At 33.0% G+C, this 24603-nt stretch overlaps 2 protein-coding genes across 2 annotated transcripts in view; both read left to right on the top strand.

Annotated features, from left to right (window-relative positions):
- Nucleotides 1–24603, top strand: part of LOC139527426 (VWFA and cache domain-containing protein 1-like) — a gene marked incomplete in the record, with an annotated part of 392016 nt that overhangs the window by 86962 nt on the left and 280451 nt on the right.
- LOC139526320 (uncharacterized) overlaps nt 1–24603 on the top strand; it is a 71767-nt gene that overhangs the window by 10161 nt on the left and 37003 nt on the right. Inside the window, exons 3-6 of the mRNA XM_071321451.1 lie at nt 543–727; nt 3760–3829; nt 4814–5146; nt 23313–23624. Of these exons, the coding sequence (XP_071177552.1) occupies nt 543–727; nt 3760–3829; nt 4814–5146; nt 23313–23624 (900 nt within the window). The remainder of the gene's footprint in view (nt 1–542; nt 728–3759; nt 3830–4813; nt 5147–23312; nt 23625–24603) is intronic.

A 24603-nucleotide genomic window follows, 5' to 3' on the forward strand; every position in this document is an offset into this window, starting at 1 on the left:
GCTTCTCTGAAAAAGTGTATGTAGCAACTCTGACTCATATGAAAATAAGAAAACAATCGACAAGGATAGGTGCACAGTTGTTTCCAGACGAATGCTGACAATCGGTTGGCAATTCTACTTTCAAATATGTTGTAAATGAGAACTCCACGATACTGATTACTTGTTCTTCGGTGTAATATGCTTCACTCTTGGGTTGAATTTAAAAAAAAAATATGCCGAAGTGTATGCCAAAACAATACATCTATAGCGTATGGTACCTTTTTGTATGGACTTCTTGAAGAAAAGCATTGTACATTATTACTTGTAGACATATTTTTATATTTTTCATGTGGCATCCGTTGTAAAGGATATAAGGTTTTTAATACAAACGAGGTCAGTCATCAGAATAGTTGCTCAACAGAATTTCAATTAGACCATGAAGGACTAATAATTTGTTAATTTGTTTGGTATTTTAGCTTCAAAGAGCTTGCAAAAAGGCATATTTATAGTTTTAACATAGCGTCGCTTATGTTTCAATTTGACATTTTAATTTATATTGTCAGGAAAGGATAAGCGTGTGCCTAGCTACATCAAGAAATCTGATGATTCTACAACTTCTCCAGCGCATGGAAGCTTGAAGCCTGATACAGTGTCCTTTTCAATGACTGGGAAGTATTCCGAGGTACCACAGTTGAAAAAATCCATACAAGAGATCAAGACAAAAGAAAAAGAAGAACTTACATGTTATGTAAGGCTTATTTTTTTTTAATTTATAAAATAGCAAGAGTTCCATTTTAAATCGCATCGAAATATAAATGGATAATGTATTGCCGAAGAAAATGTTTATCGGCAATACAAGCGTTTTTTTAAATCTTTTATTTGTTTTCAGGAGTCAGGATTTACAGTACCCTGAAACTCAACACCTTACTATAGTTTTTTGGGTAAACATTGAATAATATGTACAAGACTGTCCATTTTTTTCTAATATTTATCATATAAGAATAAAGTTACTGAAAAAGGCTATTCGCGCTCACCATTGTACTAACTTTTCGCACAAAGTCACTTAAATCGTACCTATAGTATACATGCATGTATATGCATAAGGTTAAATATATCAACTGTTTACTGCAGTATAATTTAGAATATAAATGATAATAAGTCACGAAAATATTTCATGTAGTGGTGTCCAGAATCGTCCATAAGCATTTGCTCTTTTATTTTTGTACGCAATATAATTATTTGTAGATCAGTATTATTTTATTCTGCATTTTAGTTTTAGGAATTTTTTTTTCAAGTTTCATCTGAAGATGTTATACAATGCCCATGCAGGTCATATTCCTCTGCATTGCCCCAATGTGCTCTATCTGAATAAGCTAACTGTATATCTTGAAAAATGCAATAGGCCATAGTGTGTGACCGTACAGGTTTAAGATGTTTTAAGTGAAATACCACCAAATCATAGTACATCACATCCGGTTGCATACGAAAAAAGGTCGAAAAAAAAATATTCCCTTGCATTTGACAGTTGTAGGAAATGTATCCTACATTTCATTGCAGTTAAAAAAAACATGTGTCAAAGACATATATCTTGGGTGTTTCAAAGCACCATTATTCTTTATTTGGTGTTTCTATAGAATATTTTGGAAACTTGAGGCTTTTTTTTTTTGGCTTTTGAACTTTTTTTTATCTGGGCGTCACTGATTAGTCTTGTGTAGACGAAACGCGCGTCTGATGCATTAGATTATAAACCTGGTACCTTTTGATAGCTAGTATTTGTGTGTTTCTCTGTCCTATATGTTCTCCCATTTATTTTTATTGTAGTCCTGTCATGTAATGTTGCCATTTTAATGTTATATTTAACATTGCCATAAAAGCTGGAGGTTTGGTTAGCCACAAAACCAGGTTTAACCCAACATTTTATTCTTAAAATGTCCTGTACCAAGTCAGAAAAATGGCCATTGTTATATTATAGTTTGTCTCTGTGTGTGTTACATTTTAGTGTTGTGTTTCTGTTGTGTCGTAGTTCTCCTCTTATATTTGATTTGTTTCCCTCAGTTTTAGTTTGTAACACGGATTTGTTTTTTTCTCAATCGATTTTTTAATTTCGAACAGCGGTTTCCTACTGTTGCCTTTATTTACATGGTCACAAAAGCTGGAACACAGGAAGAAAAAGGGTAAAAAATTGCTGGGTTAACTTCCAGTAATATGCAATTAAACATTATGTGAATTTTTTTCTATAAAACTGGATAGGATAAAACTTTACTCATGCCAAGTATTTCTTTATTTGAAACAACGATAAATTCTGCACAGTTTTTTTAAAAGTGCAAATTTAACAAAGACTAATAATAGGGGGAAATCAATGGTGGTATTACACCTTTACATACCTTTTTAATATTTTCAATAAAACCCGGAAGGAGTAGTATTGTTTAGAAAATTCTAATTGGTTGATTATTTTAAGATGCACGAAACACTGTCTGTAGTTTTGTCATTAATGTATTAATTGATACCTAGTTTGAATCCTGTTGATTGAACTTATAATGTCGATGTGCAAAAACTAGTTGTATCCTGAGGTCAGATGATATATAGATATGAGGCAGCATAGATTGAACATAAAATGTGTGTACAAAAACTAATTCTATCCTGATGTCAGATGATATATAGATATAGATATGAGGCGGTATAGATTGAAAATATAATGTCGATTACAAAATTTAATTATATCCTGAGGACAGATGATATATAGATATGAGGCGGTATAGATTGAACATATAATGTCGATTACAAAAACTAATTATATCCTGAGTTCAGATGATATATAGATATGAGGCGGTATAGATTGAACATATAATGTCGATTACAAAAACTAATTATATCCTGAGGTCAAATGATATATAGATATGAGGCGGTATAGATTGAACATATAATGTCGATTACAAAAACTAATTATATCCTGAGGTCAGATGATATATAGATAAAAGGCGGTATAGATTGAACATATAATGTCGATTACAAAAACAATTTATATCCTGAGGTCACTTGATATATAGATATGAGGCGGTATATATTGAACATATAATGTCGATTACAAAAACAAATTATATCCTGAGGTCAGATGATATATAGATATGAGGCGGTATAAATTGAACATGAAATGTTGATTACAAAAACTAATTATATCGTTAAGTCAGATGATATATAGAAATGAGGCGGTATAGATTGAACATGAAATGTTGATAACAAAAACTAATCACATCGTTAGGTCAGAATATATATACATGTAGATATGAGGCTGTATAGATTGAACATATAATGTCGATTACAAAAACTATTTATATCCTGAGGTCAGATGATATATAGATATGAGGCGGTATAGACTGAAGATATGTTTAGGATAGCTTGTGCTCACATTAGTTGAAACTGTGTACACATGGTCGAATTATATTAGGTCAGATGATGTATAGATATGAGGTGGTATAGATTGAAGGTCTGTTTACAAAATCTTGTGCTAACATTAATTTGAAACTATGTACACATGGTCAGTGGTAAACTCTTTTGTATGTATGCCCTATTACGAAATTGACCAATATTTCACAGTAAACTTAACATGGAACTAATATAGTTTGCGCAGGGTAGGGTTACTGTGGGCGCATATTCATATTCTGTTTACATACGGTTAGTTCCTTTCAAATGACACTGTATTTGTTTATCCATCCGATGCGGCAAGATTAAATCAATATAGTAATAAGTAAAAATAATTGATTAAACTACTTTTTGTTTTAGCAATTCGAAAAGAAAAAAACCCATCCAAAGGAAGACATCACACAAAAATACACACAAAGTGCAATCAAAGGTATATTCATTTCAGATGTTACCCATGCATTACAAGACCGAACATTCCCAACCGTTTTGAATAATTCATCATCTTATCAACACTTAATTTATATATAAAAAAAGTAATGTGCATATCAATCATAGTTTCATTTCAATATATACGTGATCGGAATACGACGTCCACCAGCAGTTGTTTCGACACACTGGTTGTAAAACAAATCAAAGATATCAGGTTTATAATGTGAAACTTCAGGCTTACTACGGTCGTAAAACTTTACTCAGTGCTTGGAGCACAGAAACGCCAAATCTAGTATTTTCATTGGTTAAATTCTGAGTTTCTGAGTTTTTATGTTTATGACTGCGAGTTTCGTCTACATAAAACTCATCAGTGGCCCTTGAATCAAAACAGTTCGAAGACCAAATCAAATTTGAGGAGCTTTTTAAACCCGAAAAATACAAAAAGATGTGTGCCAAATTCGGCTTAGGCATTTTATTACTTGGCACAGAAAACGTTTAGTGCTTTAAAAAGTTCTCCATTTTGTAAACAGTACATTTACAAAGAAAGTATGTATCAATTAAATTTCATGTCAACACAAAAGTGCTGACTACTGCTGATAAAAATGTTATCAATATAGATAAAAAAAAAAACGAAAAGTGTTTAACAAAAATGCAACCAAAACGTATATGAAATAAAATCGGATTAATGTACAAATACTGTTCCGTACAAATAACATACAGTTTACGTAAGAACTGATGAATTAATAACACTTCAATTTTCTTTCTCACTCGCATGTTAGGTCGGGTAGGCAGTTAAAAGTGATTTAGTTTGTAATAAATAGAACACATTACATTTGTACATGTCAACTGTTAATCACATTTCCTTAAATTAAGTTCGTTTCGGTTGTTGAAATGCAGTACTGCAAATTAAGACAGACATAGTAGTTCAAACTTGGAGGAGATATCATTCTGTAATACTTGTTAAAATCAAATTTGCAAATTTCAGATCAGGAACATCATGAACATCACGACCTAATTGGTTACTATGATGAGTTATTAGATAACACAGTGCTTGACAAGATTGTTCTAGATAACTTGATTTCTAGATGTATTGTAATGATAGAGGACAGAGAAGAAATTATCAAACCAACCACACAACGAGAACGTAACAAGGTTCTACTGGATATCTTGACTGAACGACCATACCCTACATTCCATTTGTTCAAGGATGTCTTACTGGAATCTGAACCATCCAATAGTTGTGTTCAAGAGCTTGTCAAGAGAATGACGAGTACTGAAAGTAGGGACGAACACATTAGTTGGCAAGGACATGAGATTGGTAAGTAGTTTCAGCTAAAGATTTGTTGAAAAAAGATTTAGAGTGTGCCATCCACACTAACTTGTAATGTTCTTATGCATATTTGCGCACACACAATGCAGCAGTATCTTTTAATGAAAACTTTTCCATATTTCTGACTGGATTTCAATGACACAAACTAAACAGGGATCATGTGATAGACAGTAATAAGTGTTGCTCACTTCAAAAATTTAAAAGGTCAGCGAGATCAAAGTTTACATCGAATCGTTATGGATATACTGTTATATTTACTATTTAAGAATAGATAAAAAAAGGAAGTTAACCCAAATTATTTAAGGAATGACTGTGATATTTTTTCTGTCTATGAAGAAATAACATAAAAAATGTGGTGCACACTAAATAACCAGCGTAGCGGGTTATTTAAAAGTGTACACCACATTTTTTAGGTTATTTCGAATAGACAGAAAAAATATTACAGTCATTCTTTATAATTTAATTCTAAATTCCATTTTTAAGGAGTAAATTTAAAAAAAAAACGTTGGTGACGTCACGGTCACATGACAAAATAATGTCTATGGGCTGATAGATAAAACATTTTCAGCCAATCAGAAGACGTGTTACATCAAAAATTAAATTATATAGAAATGTTCCATAGTATGAAATCACCGTTTTGTTTATTACTTTGGATTGAATGAAGAAGCATTCATTTGCTATCTTGGCAAAACACATCCTTCTAGGGATTCTGACTCCCAGAAGCCTTCATCTATAATCAGTATATGAACTTTTCGTCACTAATTTCCAGCGTATTTTAATTTTAGAATGACTTGATATTTCTCTGGTCGATATATATATGAGTAGTTGTACCAAGTAAACTATTTCCAAATATGGGTGAATCACATCCTGCTTTTCGATTGTTTTACTTTTCTAAAGGCCTTTATTGATGTACTGTAGATGCCATATTTGTAACTGACCAGGATCAAAAGGTCATTCATTCAATCTAATCTGATCCAACTATATTATACTGCTGCTATGTTAAATACCCCATACGTTATATATAACTAATAAAATTACTCTGCCCATCAAAGAGTAACAAGAATGGACTAATGAAATATCGTGTATCGACAAAAACATTTAAAAACGATGGTATTTTATAAATACACCCCTGATTGTGGTGTGAAATAATCTGTGAGGCGTATTATGAGATTATTATTTCAGGCGAGTGATAACCCTCTAACGTTTTATCACAGTGAATAAGTTAAGTTTTTTTCTTTGTCTTTCTTTAAATGCAAAACATGGTAGTTGTGTAAGTTTTTGACGAGAAAAAACAGTTTATATATCAATTACGGTTTAAGAAATAGAAAAAGAAAGCTCTAGTAACGTTAATATTGTATTTGTGTTGGTTCCAAGTGTAGCGATTGGGAACTGTTTACACTAAATTCCATAATTCAATACTTTCCAATGACACATCGTCCATGGATCTGATTTCTGGCAAATAAATCATACAGATTTTCCTTCTTGTATCGACTACTGGAAGTATCTTGTAGTTGCTTTCTTATTTCGAGTGATAAAACATGTCAGCCACATTTAAGAGGATACCTTATTTAGCAAATACTCAATTGAGTTTTTGTTGGCACACATGATCGAAACGGACAACTGAAGAGGAGAAAAAAAGTAAAATCACAAAAGTACCGAACTCTGAGGAAAGTTCAAAACGGAAAGTCCCTAATCAAATGGCAAAATCAAGAGCTCAAACACATCAAACGATTGGATAACAACTGTTGTATTTCGGACTTGTTCAGGCATTTTCTAATGTAGAAAATGGTGAATTAAACCTGGATTTATAGCTAGCTATAAATGTGTTTTACACGGTCTGAAGGCTGGTTACTGCATTCAATGAATCTTCTCATTCAGATCAGATGTGATTGTCTACAAAGCAGTCAAACAGATGTCTTTCCCAATACCAGACTGTTAGAGAAGTTTAGGAGACTGTGATTCTGTACGCGTATGCGTTGGTTGTCCCTTTGCATTAAAATTCACATCGTTCACTTTTCTTATTTTCAACATTCTAAATATATATAAAACTAATGAGATGTGATATGATTGCAATTGAGACAACTATCCACCAAAGTTCACATTTAAGTGGATGTAAGCAATTATTGTTGTCTTTGTTCTTTGATTAATAGTTCAAATTTAAAAAGCAAGACCTCATCTATTTTCATATTCTTAATCATGCCATGATCCAACTTATGCATACATTATAATCCTTACGTATTTTATGCAACGTTTAAGACAGCAATAGTTTAAGTTAAGTAGATAAATTGTTCTAACGGAAAATACAACTCGCAGAAGCCTATATTGGTTTGCTAAGCTTAATCAGTAATGGATCCGCGAACTTTAAAATTAACAACATAAACGGTACCAATTTTATTGCACCATGTTTTACTAAGGATTAGTGGTTTCATGTGAATAAGAAGAGGAGGAAGGAGCCAGACCGTTTATAACATGTGAATGCTCAATACATTCTTGATCTTGACGTATATAGCATAGACACCTCTCTATTTGTGAAGACCGTGTGTCTATTGCGTGACTCATTCGTTTGTACATGCGAATTCATATTAAAGATATATTTGACTTTAAGATCACAGAGGTAGTTCCAATATCACCTGGATTAATAGGGATCATTTCAAAAAGTATGTCAATCTTTACGTAATTTGTAATAGTTGTCCACGTTATAAAAGCCTGCCGATAACCAAAAACCGAAAGTTTAACAGAATTTGGCAATTTATGAGTATTTATCTAAAGATATATAGGGAAAAAATTAATAAGAAAGACCAAAATTATGTTTTTGCTAAAGTTGTATATATTATCTATCTTGTACATACTAGTTTGTTTTGGTTTGTGATGTAGTTCGATGATTTTTCAAACACATGTACAATTGATAATGTTGTATCAAAATGACTTCAACATTAAGCGCCGAGTTATATTTTGATTGTATTTAAACATGTTGAAATTTTTGGCCAAAGTATACGATAATCAAAACGGCCCTTCAATATCAAAAATTGCACCTTGAAAGTTAATCGGTATCTTGAAACCATCGCTGATGACATGCATCAATAAATATGTATTATTTCGTGAAACAAACCATTTCAAGCATTAATTTGACAAAAAAATGATTAAGGAAAGGGAGACTACTTCATTTCTGTTCACAGCGTTTACTTGAAATTATTTTATTCATAGATAACATTTTCCTTCTGAAATTATATAATATACAAGTTGTGTATTGACCCCCATGTATTAAATATATAACATATATCATTATAATCATACGCTAATAGATACCATTCATAAAAGTGCAATTATGACAAGATAGGAAATTGTCTCCATGGTCAACATTATAAGTGGTAACCATGACAATATCTGTCGTGATAAAATATCACTCTTGAAAAGTAGATTAGATATTAAAAACATATAGCCTTATGATGTTAACAAAAAGCATGGACGCACGTGTCATGAAATATTGTAGAAACAACTATTGATTATAGTTTTAACAAAACAAGTGCATTCAATTTTATGTACTGTCACATATTTGTAACGCAAACATTATGTTTTGCATATGGAATACACTTAGATTTGTTCTAGTCAAAATTATGTCCAGGGGAAATCACCGATTAGTTCTGCCCTGGTAAACAACCGATAAGTGTGCTCTGTTATGAATGACGTCAGTGGCGTTTCTATCAATGACGGACGAGGGAGCTGGAGTCGGTTTCACAAAAAAAACTTACGATTAAAATTGATCGTAAGTCATAACAAATTCAGTATATTTAAGATAAATCTTAGTCGTAAGTTCTTATGTGAAACCGACTCCTGATCTTAGTCGTAATTTTTTTTTTGTGAAACCGACTCCTGCTGATTTTGTAAACGTCGATTAAAATGTCTGCGGAGGAAAAAATGTCTGTCCCTGCCAGACCAAATAATATGTTTTTTCTTCACTTTTTTAAGCAGTTTTATAATAGGTGATCAATAGATTATACCATTTCCTTTTCCGTATGGCCCATGCCGTCATCCCTTGACCCATCTGAGCCTTCGGCTAGCGACCAGGGCTGATATGGGAATCTCGAAATGATACCCTGGTCGGTATGGAAAAGGACATTGTTATAATCTGTTAACCATATTAGTTAAACGTTTCCAGTTATGTGAATACTACAACCCCTGGTAATGAGTGATACCTGATCGATCGATGATGTGACATATCTGTAATTCTTCTTTACCATTTAAAACCTTTGACTGCATGATATGCGTCATTAAATCTGGATTTTTATTTTTTTTAAACGATTTTACGATATGTTTTTTTTTAGACAAGTGGCATCACCACATCTGAATTACTGTACTGGTTTTGTTCTCTGGAAACCAAAAAAAAACCCCTGTTGCAATAGTTTCATAAAGAATCTTAGGAATCTGGTGTAGGAATTCATGACCCATACCTAACACACTTTACAAAGACATTTTTTTTATCTTGGTGTAAAAAAATCGTCAGTAGGTGCAAAAACTATGAGGATTCATTTAACAACTTTCAAATTGTGTGTGTCCTGCCAGATTTTCTGTATCTTCTATGATTTTCATAGGGATACTTGGGACCCTGGGTGTGTTTAACATGGACAAAAAGCCATAGAAAATGGTATATAAATGAATAGGAATGAAAGAAGATACGTATTTTCACATGTGGATCAGGATCTGCTCACACTTCTGGAGCACCTGAAATCGCCCTCACTTTGTTGCGGAGTTTGTGTTGCTCAGTCTTTACTTTTCTTTTTGTGTTTTGTAGACTGATGATTTTGTTTTATCAAGTTTTTTTGCCATGACTTTGACTATACAAAGTCGCTTTATGTATAATTCAGTCCAGGTCAGAGTGAAAATTGTAGATTTAGATTAGGAAGATACATACATGTACAGTTTTACTCAGTTTGATATTAAGGAAGTTCGCTACTCCTGTTTTTTATATAGTGTCAGATACTCGGAGTCCTCTAGTTTTATCCATGTAGTCCTGATAAATATTTTGCTCTGTAACCCCTTCTTTTCTTTTCATAATTTAATAACATATAGTTTAAAGAAGCCATATTTGAAAATCCTATAAAATCCTTGTTTTTTCCAAAGATTTTGAAAGAAAAAATGTGAAAATGTTAAAGGTAACAAACAATCTAGAGAGAATCATTTCCGCAATTTTTTGAATAGCTTACATCTCGAAAACAAGGTTACGAACCCTTCATTTTGTTCTGCTTCTTTAGTTCCGTTATTTATATACTATTATTTATATAGGTCTTTTAAATAGATTGTTATTTTGAAACAAAGTAGAACATCCTTAAGGTAAACGTCGCGTTAGCTATGTGTTTTGTCTATAATGTGTTTACATGCCGTTTTGTTGGTTTTTTTTTGTTGTTGACATAGTTGTTTGTTTTAATAGTAATTGAGATACTAACTCAATATTGACTGCTATACCCAATTTTGGACTTTTTTACCTATTATTGTCTGTTTGCTTTGGTCACACATTATTGTCAATACAAGGAATTTTACGCGATTGTCATATAAGTGAAAGGTTTAGTTAACTGTAATATCAGGTTCAATCCAGGTTTTCTAGGTTTCTAACTAGGAAAATGTTTGTACCAAATCAGGAATACAACAGTTGTTTTTCATTCGTTTAATTTTGATTTTGCCATTTGTTAAGGGACTTTCTGTTTTGAGTTTTCCTTGGAGTTCGGTATTTTGTTATTTTACTTTTTACATACCTTATATCTTTTCTTTTCCAAATATGCAAGTTTAAAATATGTCAAGATTTGCTATATGTATCATGAGAATATCACAGACTTAAACATAGCATATCATATGGTCTTGGTTACTTGCCACTCTCAAAGGATTGATATTTTTGTTTAAAATGCTGAATATCGTCCACCGTCGAAAATAAATTGAGAAGAGTGTCGTCAATTTATAGTTGCTTTTTCATCCTATGGTAAAAATTGTGCTATTCAGATCTACCAATAATATCTTCTTTATATTTTATTTTTACTTTAGGTTATTTTAAAGCTTCAAAATAAGCAAATAAAAAAAATGGGGTCACCGACCTCGTTTTCGATTTAAACCGCCATATTTTTCATGGAATTTGGAAATCGGGACTTCGAGTTAATAGCAGTGTAATATTTTTTTAAAAGTCTGTATCCAATAAAAACTTGTTTGTTCTGTTAACCTATAAGAAAGAAGATGTGGTATGATTGCCAATGAGACAACTATCCACAAAAGACCAAAATGACACAGACATTAACAACTATAGGTCAACGTACGGCCTTCAACGATGAGCAAAGCCCATACCGCATAGTCAGCTATAAAAGGCCCCGATACGACAATGTAAAACAATTCAAACGAGAAAACTAACGGCCTTATTTATGTAAACAAATGAACGAAAAACAAATATGTAACACGTAAACAAACGACAACCACTGAACTACAGGCTCCTGACTTGGGACAGGCACATACATAAATAATGTGGCGGGGTTAAACATGTTAGCGGGATCCCAACCCTCCCCTAACCTGGGACAGTGGTTTAACAGTACAACATAAGAACGAAATATAAAAATCAGTTGAAAAAGGCTTAACTCATCAGATGGACAAAAATACAAGTGGACGTGGCCGGGTACTTATACATAACGACACAAAAAGACATAAAAACAGATATGAGAGTACTCGCAGTAATCTGACAGCTAGTTTAAAGCCACTAACAACTAATAAAAAATCATGCATCTAAGACAAACAGTTTGTTAATACAAACTATTTTAATAATAGTACCATTGTCTGAGTGGAAAATAATAACGATAAGTTGCAAAAATAGTGTTCCCGCCTTTTTTATTGTGAAATACCTATAAGAAAAAATAAGTTTAATAAAAATTGACCAATAATTTCTCTTTGAGTATTCAACAGAATAAGCGTTGTTTATATCTAAATAAAATCATGAAATAAAAATGGGGTCACCGGAATGGAAAAAGAGATATTTCAAAAAAAAAAAGGTTTAACAATTTGAATTGGGGCGAATACATTGCGCCAATTCTAAAACAACGTCGAAAGACGTTCGGCCGGTTTGGGCGATATTTTTACAAATTATGGACAAAACAGATCTCGTAATTTGCTGTTTTGTTGTTTTTTTTGTTTTCAACTACAATAAATGTACATTGATTTACACATAATAGTACTTAGTTTTCAGTCAGTTTCACAGACACGTAATATAAATGCGGTGGTTGGAAAACAATGCAATGTACAAATGTACTCACGAATAATTTCTATAAACAACATTTCTATTCAGGTTATTTATAGTGCTTACATGTCTGTCTTGAACAGAAATTCTTCTTAAAATAGTGAATATATCTTTTCATAGTTCAGTCAAAGTATATCTGAAAGACAAGACAGAACTTTGCCTACGATATCATGAATTCTAATTTCGGTTAAGAATTATGTACCTTTTTTATAGCAATTACTTAAAAGCAATAGAAATTTAAGACCTCCCTTCCACTTACAATAAAGATTGCCGTTCTTTAGTATTGCAAAAATGAGAAGGATCGATCTCCATCGGACTTAAAAATACCACCTCCTGGATTGCGTTCAATATCGTAGCGGCTATATATAAAAGAAAGGAAATGGGGAATGTGTCAAACAACCCGACCATAGAGCAGACAATAGAGCAGACAACAGCCGAAGGCCACCAATGGGTCTTCAATATAGCGAGAATTCCCGCATCCGTAGGTGTCCTTCAGCTGGTCCCTAAAAATATGTATACTAGTACAGTGATACTGGACGTCATACTAAACTTCGAATTATACACAAGAAACTTAAATTAAAAATCATACAAGACGAACAAAGGCCAGAGACTCCTGACTTAAGACAGGCGCAAAATTGCGGCGGAGTTAAACATGTTTATGAGATCTCAACCCTCCCCCTAAACCTCTAGCCAATGTAGAAAAGTAAACGCATAACAATACGCACATTAAAATTCAGTTAACTGACATGGCAGCTCCAGACCTCAATTAAACTGATTGAAATATTATGTCTTCATCACATGAATATCAGGCACAATCCCTCCCGTTAGGGATTTATTATCATACTATCTTAAGATACATGAGAAGAACATAACCCGTGTCATGCCAACAACTGGTTTTAGAATACATGTGTTTAATTCCGATGCAAAGACCCTATAAGTGAATCAAAATTAAAGCCAAAATATGAAATCTTTAATGACCTGACAACAGTATCGTAACTATATCCCTTCTTAATAAGCCTGTTTAAAGGTTTTGTTAGCTTTTGAGGTGAATACTGACATTTTTGTGCTTTGTAAAGAATATTACCATAAAAGATTGGATGTGCAATACCTGAACGTATAAGATGTCTGCATGTTGAGGTGTATTTACGAATTATTTCCTTATACTGATGATAAAATTTAGTAAATGTTTTGACTAGTTTGTGATATCGAAAACCCTGGTGTAATAATTTTTTAGTAATACATAAATTTCTCTCGCTAAAATCTAATACGTTGTTACATACACGAGCGAATCGTACAAGTTGAGATATATAAACACCATAAGATGGTAGGAACTTGTCCTTATAACACTGCGAATACTCTCTGGCTTTTCCCGAAGCCTATGTGAGCAATATGCCACTTCCCCTAAAGGCACTTTTGCTAATTGTCTGTGAGTCGTTTTGTCTCCCTACTTTGTGCAAAGTTGCGTTTTTTATCAGCTTTACCTGTGCATCACGTCGAACTCAAAACACCAAACACACACACACATCCCAGAAGACCAAAGTGCAAATTAATATGAATCTAAAATTAGGGGATGGACAGCTTTTGAGGGAGGTGGGGAGGTGTGAGAAGGCGAGGCGGGAGATGGGAAAAAAAATAGGTGGGAGAGAAAAAAAGATTCTAAAAGTGGGAGATGGGAGATAGGGGCGGGAGGTGGGAGAAGGGTATTCCCCCTGTCCACCCTCTCTAAAATCAACATTATTTAAAGATATTGTTGATTTTTGTCCCCCGCGCGATGCGTTGTGGGGTACATAGAAATACCGGGCGTTCGTCCGTTTGTCCGTCCGCGGTCTTTTTAGCTCTCTCACGTGTACAATTCTTGCCAGACTTTTATAAAACTTATATATTAGGTTTATATCAGCATTGTCGCTTTTTTTAAAGGGTTATGCCCCTTGGAAATATTAATTATACGGAAAATTGCATTTGTAAGCGCTCTCGTGTGTACAATTTTTGACAGATCTTTAAATAACGTATATCATTTATATTAAAGCTTTATATCAGCATTGTCCTGGATAATTTCGATAATCAGTGCGCCGATCAAATGTTTTTAAAAGATTTATGCTCCTATGAAATATTAATTATATCGGAAATTGCATTGCATTTGCTCTCAAACCGACATTTCTCTATTGACGATGTTTTTAAAAAAGCAATCAATGAACAAGCAAATTTGTTTAAGTTATAATGGCCATTGATAGATACAATATGTACAACGCGGGGAAAAAGGGGGCGATTGGAACTCTATTCTTTTAATCTTTTTGCCGTTTGAATAAATAGGTTAATGAAAATGTCTTTTTTGTAACTTGTTTGCGTTCCAAGCGCTTTTCTGGATTTACCTCCATCGAAGCACCGACCATTCGTTTATGGTGGGGCCACAGGTTTTTAATGAATCGTTTGATTGTAAATTTCGAGAAAATCATTTTTTTCAGAATGGAATTGGAAGAAAAAAATGTAACGGGATCTGAATGATTCAATTTTATTTCGTACCTACCGAGTACACATTTAGTGTTGATATCCCATATGTTTAAGCCTTTGTTAACTTTCTCCTTATTCCGATGTTGCTGTCCTGTATAGACTGTGCTTATACGATTACAATGCTAGTAGTTTATTTTAAACAATAATTAATCTTCCGAAACCATATCGGACTTCTCATGTGCAGTCCAATAAATTTTAAATACAGTTTACATTTGAAACATAGGGAAAGTTGTTCGGTCAAATAGCCAAGTTCAACTACCCTTCTTTTTTATTCCATGCAAACAAACCATTTTCGTCTGAGTTTATACGTCTGCCTGTACGGTGGTTCCCCTCCCTCCCACTCCCGCAAAATTTTATCGGTATTCTTTTACAAATAAATTTCCTTTTTCTATTTTGCTAACGACGTTTTTCGGTGACCAGTTAAAAACGAATAGGCTTCTTAGCGGAATTGCATTAATTGTGGTACAATTCCCCGTATTTTCACACATTGCGTTTCTATAATTTCGATTTCTACTTTCCAAACAAAATTTCACCGGGGAACGGCCTGCATCATTAATAAGAATGTATTGCAAAAAACAAAACAAAAACAAGAATACCCCCTCTTTTGGCCGATCAATGCATTTGAATGGGGACATATAATTGATATATATTGACACCAGTTGAATCTAGTAATTTTACCCAATTAATATTGTTAAAGACACTATATAATATCTCCATTTTGATTTCGAAAACAAGGACATTTTTTTTCTGCTTTTTTAGTTATTTTATTTACATACTATCTATTAAGAACAGTCTTTAAAAAGGTTTGTTATTTTGAAACAGAGTAGCAAACACCATTAACAATGCTTTTCTGCAAAACATTTATGAGGGGTCATTTATTACGGTTTTCACCTAGAGAAAATTTTTAAGCATAGGCTACGTTTCACTCCCCTGCGTCCATTTATCCCCTGGTATAAAAGGCGGGATACATAAATAAAAAATAATAAAAGATTTATTTAAAGTCGGTTATACATATAACAATACAACATAAGCTCTGTAGAGCTTTTATCCGACATACATATAAGACAAGCACAATACATAAAACACATAAAACATGCAAAATAAATAATGTTATCAAGCACAATTAAAGCATATAAGCAAACATAAAATGCAGATAAACTAACATTCATGCAATAGCAATTATAAAGCACTAAAAGTAATCCAAGCATTAAGAACACAAATAAAAAAAATTATGCCAAATAATTTAAAAGCCAGAGTATACATGATAAATAAATAAACTGATCTACAGCTCATTGAGATCTGCAGGAGGAACACTGACACGAACTGCCCTCCCAATTACCAACCAAACCTTTGAACTGACCCAATGGCATTTCGTCCCTCATTTTATTTGGCAGTTCGTTCCAGAGTTTGGCTCCTGCATATCTAAATGAGTGTAGCCCATGGGTAGTTGTCCTTACCCTGGGAACATCTGCTATGTTGTTATATCTAAAAGAGTAATTACATTTTTTTAATTTCAATAAGTTCATGTAGATATAATGGACATTGTTTATTAATAATTTTATATACCTCTATTGCTATCATTCTAATTCTTCTAATTTCTAAGCTTGGTAATTTTGATTTAATTAATAGTTGTTCATAGGTACTACAATAGTCTTCATGTATAAATCTAAGGGCACGCTCCTGTATTTTCTCTATTTTTCTGGTGTTACACTCACCACAGAAGTGCCATATTACAGGACAATAATTAAAATTTGACATTATAAATGAATAATATATAGTAAGTCTACCTAATTTTGTTAAATTTTTACCAATACGTTTAAGTACATGTAATTGTCTTGATGCCTTTTTACAAATATTGGAAATATGGGCATCAAACTTAAGTTGATAATCAATTGTTACACCCAATAATTTTACTTCTTTTTCACAATGTATAATATTACCATCTAAGTTAAATGAAATGTTTTTATTTTCAGTTTTCTTGCCTATGGCTATTGCCTGAAATTTGTCAGGGTTGGCCTTCATATGATTTAGACTGAACCAATTTATTAGCTCTAAGCTTTCTTTTTCTAAAATATTTACCACAGTGTCTATATTAGAGTGTGAATATGATAAAGTATTGTCATCTGCATAATTATACAATGAACTGTTTGAAACAAAATGAAAAATGTCATTCAAGAAAATGTTAAAAAGTACAGGTCCTAATATAGAGCTTTGCGGCACACCTTTATATATATCTTTCCAGGTACTAATATCTATACCAACTTTTACACATTGTTTTCTTTTACTTAAATAGCTGTCTATTAAGCTTAAAGCTGTTTCCGATAACCCATATGCCTTTAGTTTTAAAATTAGCAAATCATGGGGAAGGCAATCAAAGGCTTTCGAGAGGTCCATCAACACAGCAGCAATATATTGATTATCATCAATAGCCTTCTTCCAATCCTCAATGATTTTCAAAAGTGCTGTCTGGCAGCCGTATCCTGCTCTAAAGGCAAACAAATATGGGTGAAATATATTTTGAAAAAAATCAACTAGCTGCTTGAAGATGGCTCTCTCGAAAAACTTTGATACAACAGGTAAAATACTGACTGGCCTATAGTTGCCAACTTCCAGTTGACTATTCTTCTTGTGAAGTGGCACCACTTGAGCCTCTTTAAGTTTGTCTGGAAATACAGAGTGCTCAATAGATTTTTTTATTAATTTTGTTATTGGTGTCACAACTGCTGGTTTTGCCAATTTCAGTATTTTAACGGATAACCCGTCTTTACCTGTAGCCTTATTTATACCAAGTTTGTTTATTTGTTTTTCTACAAACTTCTCTTCTATACATTCAAAAATTAAATTACCTTCAGTTCTACAATTATTATATATAGCTTTTATACTAGGGTGGTTCTGATCTACAGTACAGTCTGATCCAATATCTTTTGCTACATTAACAAAAAAATCATTAAACATATTAGCAACCTTTGACTGATCATTTATAATGTTATCATTGTCACATAAAATAATGTTGTTCTCAAAATAACTACCTTTGTTGGTTAAAAAAGGTTTTATGGTGGGCCAAAAGTCTTTACTTTTTGGTCCCCCTACACAACGCTCTATAAAATAATTTCTAACTGATTTACGCTTGATCTTGTTTACAAAATTTCTTTGGGCTCTGTATTTTTCCCAGTTTTTCTTAGATTTTACCTTATTGTATTTATTGTACAACATCTTTTTCTTAAATATAGATTGCCTAAGCTCTTGATTCATAAATGGAGCAGGACTTTGTACATTTTTTCGTTGTTTCAATGGTATATGTTTATTTACAGTATTTAGAAGATCAGATTCAAAGTCTTCATATGCTTTGTTGACATCACTGTTTTCATCAATTTTCTCATCAAAAATGGAGAGGAACGTCCTTTGTACTGGGTTTATTCAGATAAACATAATGCTTAAATGGTAATGATTCAGTTGCACAATCCCAAAGAAAGGGTGTCATGTGAGAAATTTTAATTTCACAGTATGGGCATTATTGCATTTATTTTAGCTGGGAACAGTATATTTATGTTCCTGATATTAGGTATGCATTATTTGATTATCAACAGAGACATATTCATTGTATTATATGTCTCTGTTACCAAGTAAATCACACACAGGCACTTGTTTCTGTCAATGGGGGGTTTACTATCCACACTCGGTTTTTTTTGTTGCTTTTGCAATATGATGGAAAATAGATAAACATGATATTTAAAGATACACTTTTATTAAATCAGCAAGTCAAGATCTACTAACAAGTCAAATGTTGCTGATATAGTTTCGTAGACTCACTCTTAACCGTGGCAGATCCAGAGGGGGGGGGGGGTTCCAGGGGTTGGAACCCCCCTTTTATTTTGACGATCAATGCATTTGAATGGGGACATATAGTTGAAACCCCCCTTTATCCTGGGTTGGGACCCCCCCCCTTTTAAAAATGGCTGGATCTGCCCCTGCTTTATCTATAGGAGTGATTGCCCTTACATGCGGATTTTTTTATCCTCTTTTGTGTTTTGAGCAAAAACTAAAGAAGATAGGGAGAAACTAAATAGGCTAAATTATCAGCAATACAATACAATACATGTACAATACAATACATTATTTTATTGGCACACACGCATTTACAATAAATGGTAATGACGGAATGGATAAGCAATTTACATGGTTACCATGATGGTAGTAAAATACAAACAATTGTTTAAGCCTGTCCCAAGTCAGGAGCCACTGGCCTTTGTTAGTCTTGTATCATTTTTAATTTTAGTTTCTTGTGTATAATTTGGGGTTTAGTATGGTGTTCATTATCACTGAACTGGTATATATTTGTTTAGAGGCCAGCTGAAGGACGCTTCCGGGTGCAGGAATTTCTCGCTGCATTGACAACCTATTGGTGACCTTCTGCTGTTGTTTGTTCTAACTTCTATTGTCGGGTTGTTGTCTCTTTGACACATTCTCCCATTTCCATTCTCAATTTTAATTGTATATTTGTGAATAAAAAATTAAGGTATAATGAAAATCTATTGCAATAGATTTATTTTATTTTTATCGCACAATGTGGTTATATTTTTTTCCTGTAATTTTGAACATTTTTAATACAAAAGTCTCTCTAATACTGGAGTAACCTCTGCAGTGTAGCAGCATGTGCTGTTCATTTTCAATTTCACCACTTTTACAGATTTCCCAAATTCTTTGATCTCTGAGCACTTTTCAATATCTTCCTCTTTCAATGGCAAGGTTATGAGCACTAAGTGAAACTCTTAATTTACACAATTATGATCGATTCTGATCTATTTCTTAAAGCATCAACATAACCTGCCCGTTCACTCATTTTGTAAACGCTCTGGAAAATTGTTAATTTTGAGGATGCTGAAATATTTGCATGTAACGATATTGTTCCTGAAAACCCTGATCAATTAGTCAATCTGGTTAATATTTATTAATTTGTTAACATTTATATGAGCGAGTAATCGAGAGAGGATTATTTTATTAAACAATTTTCCAAGGTTCGAAGTACTTGGTTATACCTCTGTAATTACCAGGGTCACTTTTACTTCCCTTTTTATGTAGAAGTACATGTATTAAAAATGATTCGTTCCAAGCCGTTATTTAAAATAGAGCTAAATAGCTTTGGTAATTGTTTTGTTAAGACTGATATTCCATTTTTCAACATTTCATTTGAAATAATTCAGTAGAGCTAGCTCGGTGCTTTTCCCATTTTTTAGGGACTTAATTGTCTTTACAATCTCACTTGTTTTAATGTGTTCCTGAAAGTCATTTGTCCTGTCATGCCTGTTGTTTTTTTGAAAATTATCAAAATTAATAATGTTTCAAAATTTTTGAGAATTATTTCTTGAAATGGATTAAAACTCTGGTCGGTTTTGTTTAGTTTTTTGTCGAGCCTGCAACTTTTGTTGCAGAAAGCTCGACATAGGGATAGTGATCCGGCGGCGGCGGTGTTAGCTAACTTCTTAAAAGCTTTATATTTTAGAAGATGGAAGACCTGGATGCTTCATACTTTGTATATAGATGCCTCATGTTACGAAGTTTCCGCCAGTAACATGTCCAATGTCCTTGACCTCATTTTCATGGTTCAGTGACCACTTGAAAAAAAAGTTCAAATTTTTTGTAATGTTGAATTCTCTCTTATTATAAGTAATAGGATAACTATATTTGATATATGTGTACCTTGCAAGGTCCTCATGTCTGTCAGACAGTTTTCACTTGACCTCATCCTCATTTCATGGATCAATGAACAAGGTTAAGTTTTGGTGGTCAAGTCCATATCTCAAATACTATAAGCAATAGGGCTAGTATATTCAGTGTATGGAAGGACTGTAAGGTGTACATGTCCAACTGGCAGGTGTCATCTGACCTTGACCTCATTTTCATGGTTCAGTGGTTATAGTTAAGTTTTTGTGTTTTGGTCTGTTTTTCTCATACGATATGCAATAGGTCTACTATATTTGTTGTATGGAATGATTGTAAGGTGTACATGTCTAGCGGGCAGATTTCATGTGACCTTGACCTCATTTTCATGGTTCAGTGGTCAAAGTTAAATTTTTGTGTGTTGGTCTGTTTTTCTCATACTATATGCAATAGGTCTACTATATTTGTTGTATGGAACAATTGTAAGGTGTACATGTCTTGCGGGCAGATGTCATGTGACCTTGACCTCATTTTCATGCTTCAGTGGTCAAAGTTAAGTTTTTGAGTTTTGGTCTTTTTATCTAATACTATATGCCATAGGTCAACTATATTTGGTGTATGGAAATTTTTTATGATCTTTTTGTCAGTTGCACAGGTTTTATTTGACCGTGACCTCATTTTCACGGTTCATTGCACAGTGTTAAGTTTTTGTGTTTTGGTCTATTTTTCTTAAACTATAAGTAATAGGTCAACTATATATGTTGTATAGAAGCATTGTTAGCTGTACATGTCTGCCTGGCATGGTTCATCTGACCTTGACCTCATTTTCAAGGTTCATTGGTCTATGTTTAGTTATCTTGGTTGATGTTAAGTTTATGTGACAGTTGTTATAAAGCTTAGCTTTATACTAAGGACTATCAACATAATATCAATGATTAGTATAGTCTTAGAAGGCGAGACATTTCAGCGTGTGCACTCTTGTTAAAATAACTGATAAATTTGTCTTGTTACAAGATCAACAAAACAGATTTTTGTCATTAATTGTATTCTTGTCTTCAATGTTGAAGAGTGTTTGTTGAATATGCACATACATGTAAACTAAGGTGAGCAACACAGGCTCTTTATAGCTTCTAGTTTTAAAACTTATACTTTATAAAATCAGCAATATCTTGGACAAGTTCTATAATGGTGGCTGATCTACTTTTTTAAAAAGCGTTATGCCCCTTGTAAATATTACAGTTATGGAAAATGGCCTCGCTAGTGCTCTCACATGTACAATTCTTGCCAGATTTTTATAAAACTTGTACTACATGTACTATAGGTTAATATCAGCAATATTATTTTGGACAAGTACTATAATGGTTGACTATAATCATGATAATCATGATAATAGATAGGTAGATAGGTAAATAATTACATATATATAAGATCTACAAAAAAACAACAATGAAATTCAAACCATCAGGTGACTCCTTAGGCCAAAAAAAAAATATATGACTGTTTCCTGCTGCCAAGGCAAAAAAATCAGGGTCGGTAGGTCAGGATTTTTTTTTATTATTATTTTTGCACTCCCTGTCTGCTTTGCAGATGGTTATATGTCATGTTTGGTTAGGGTCCTGTACCCTAAAATCATTTAATCTCTTTACAGAAGCTTTAATTGAATAATCCTCCCAGTGCCGACATTTTTTAAACCTTAATTGTAGCACATTTGTGCTGGGAGCAGCCATTTTGATTGTTTGGGTATAGTAAATTTTTTTTCCGGAATTGAATAAAAAGATCTAGGGGCTTTGAGTCAGGGTCGGTCGGGAAACAGGAAACAGACATATTTTTTTTTGGCCTTACAGGAGTTATTGCCCTTCAAATTTTATTTTTGAGTTTTTTGTAAATTTTTGCTTTCTATCTTGAAAACTATAATTCATTTTGTAATTATAGATAATTAGATAAGTATAATTTGTAAACAAAAGTTATCAACAATACAAGGCCTATACAAAAGAATTATATATATATAGAAACTGTTATCCTCAAAAATGATTGGTATATATATTATAAGAATGCCAATATGACAAACTATTGGCTGACCCCTTATCATGCTTATCATGCTTATAAAAGACAATTTTTTTTAATTTTTTTCTAACTTTTAAGTTCTTCACATTTATTTTAATTTTGGAATCGATAGTACATAATGTGTATAGGGAGAAACTAAAAAGATAAAAAAAAATATCAGCAATACAAGGTCAACAAGAAAGCGATTTTAGTCATGCATTAAATTGTAGTCTACAATGTTGGAAAAAGGCCATTTTTCATGTTTCGCATAGCTCCAGTTGAGTGACACAGACTCTTAAGAGCCTCCAGTTCGCCATGGCATTGTCAGACTCTCTGAAACCTTATGAGTATTGAATATATCCCCTTGCTATCTTCCGCCTTTTAATCTTAAAAATACTGTTTTGTTCATTCATTGTCTAACATGCATTACATAAAAATGTCCATGTCTAATTTAATATACATAATGTAATTCTATTTATTACGTATTATGCACTCTTGGTACAGATTTTTTGTTCTGTGTATTCATGGTATTGGAATAAAACCAATATTTCAAACACAAAAAAATACTCCTACAATTGATATTTAATGTAGTAACTTTAACAAAACAGCCAATCACAGTTGGAAAAAAATTATGTGTGTGAAAGAGGGAGAATATATTTCATTCATACCTTTCTTATATTTCAGTGTTGAATAAACACAAAGTTAAACTACAAAAGAATTACATGACGTTTGTCCATGGTGTAAACTCCAAAACAGACATAGCTGACCACCTGTATCAGTCTGATGTTTTAAGTACTGAAGAAAAAGAGGAAATTTGTAATTCTTCACTGACTCAACAGGAAAGTAATAGACTTTTATACAACAAATTGATTCGCAAAGGTGGAGATGCATACAAACACCTTCTTGAAGCTGTACGACACGGAGAATACCCGGATGTTTCTTCAGAAATGGAGAAGACAGAATTATCAGATCAAGAAATACAATTGTGTCAAATTGGTAATTATAGCAGATCCTGATTTACTTAGATGATTTCAATATATATCATAAATTTTACATTATAATTATAAACATCTGCCCATTTTCTTATACATCAGAGCATATTGAGTATCTATTCAGAGGCGAAATTTAAGGGGGAAGGGGACCAGCCCCTAACCCCCCTTTTATGGTTGATTATTTAGGTAATCACTGAATCATGACTGGAGTGGGCCCTCCCTCTCAGGCAGTCAGTGCCCCCTCTCATTATATTAATCTGACACATAATAGGCTAAAAAAAAAGTATACAATTCAAGGAAAAAAAGACACGTTTTCATCAATATATGTAAAACATGTAAAACATGTTGTAAAATGAATGATCTAATTTTGGAAACAAACATATTGCTAAATCAGAAAAGAGAGAGGAACTATTAAAAATCTGTTTTTTTAATTATTGTCGAGCCTGTGACTTCTGTTGCAGAAAGCTCGAAACAGAGATAGTGATCCGGCGGCGGCGGCGTTAGCTAACTTCTTAAAAGCTTAATATTTCAGAAAGTAGAAGACCTGGATCGTTCCCACTTTGTATAGAGATGCCTTATGTTAAGAAGTTTCCGTCTGTCAAATGTCCATTGTCCTTGTCCTCATTTTTATGGTTCAGTGACTACATTGTACTTGAAAAAAAGTTAAGATTTTTTGGTATTCTTAATTTCTCTCTTAATATGAGTAATAGGATAACTATATTTGGTATGTGCGTTCCTTGCAAGATCCTCATGCCCGTCAACAGTTTTCACTTGACCTCGACCTCATTTCATGGATCAGTGAACAAGGTTAAGTTTTCGTGGTCAAGTCCATTTCCCAGATACTATAAGTAATAGTTCTACTATTATTAGGTGTATGGAATGATTGTAAGGTGTACATGTCCAACTGGCAGGTGTCATCTGACCTTGACCTCATTTTCATGGTTCAGTGGTTAAAGATAAGTTTTTGTGTTTTGGTCTGTTTT

Source organism: Mytilus edulis, chromosome 6, assembly GCF_963676685.1.
Source record: "Mytilus edulis chromosome 6, xbMytEdul2.2, whole genome shotgun sequence".
Taxonomy (NCBI): Eukaryota; Metazoa; Mollusca; class Bivalvia; order Mytilida; family Mytilidae; genus Mytilus; species Mytilus edulis.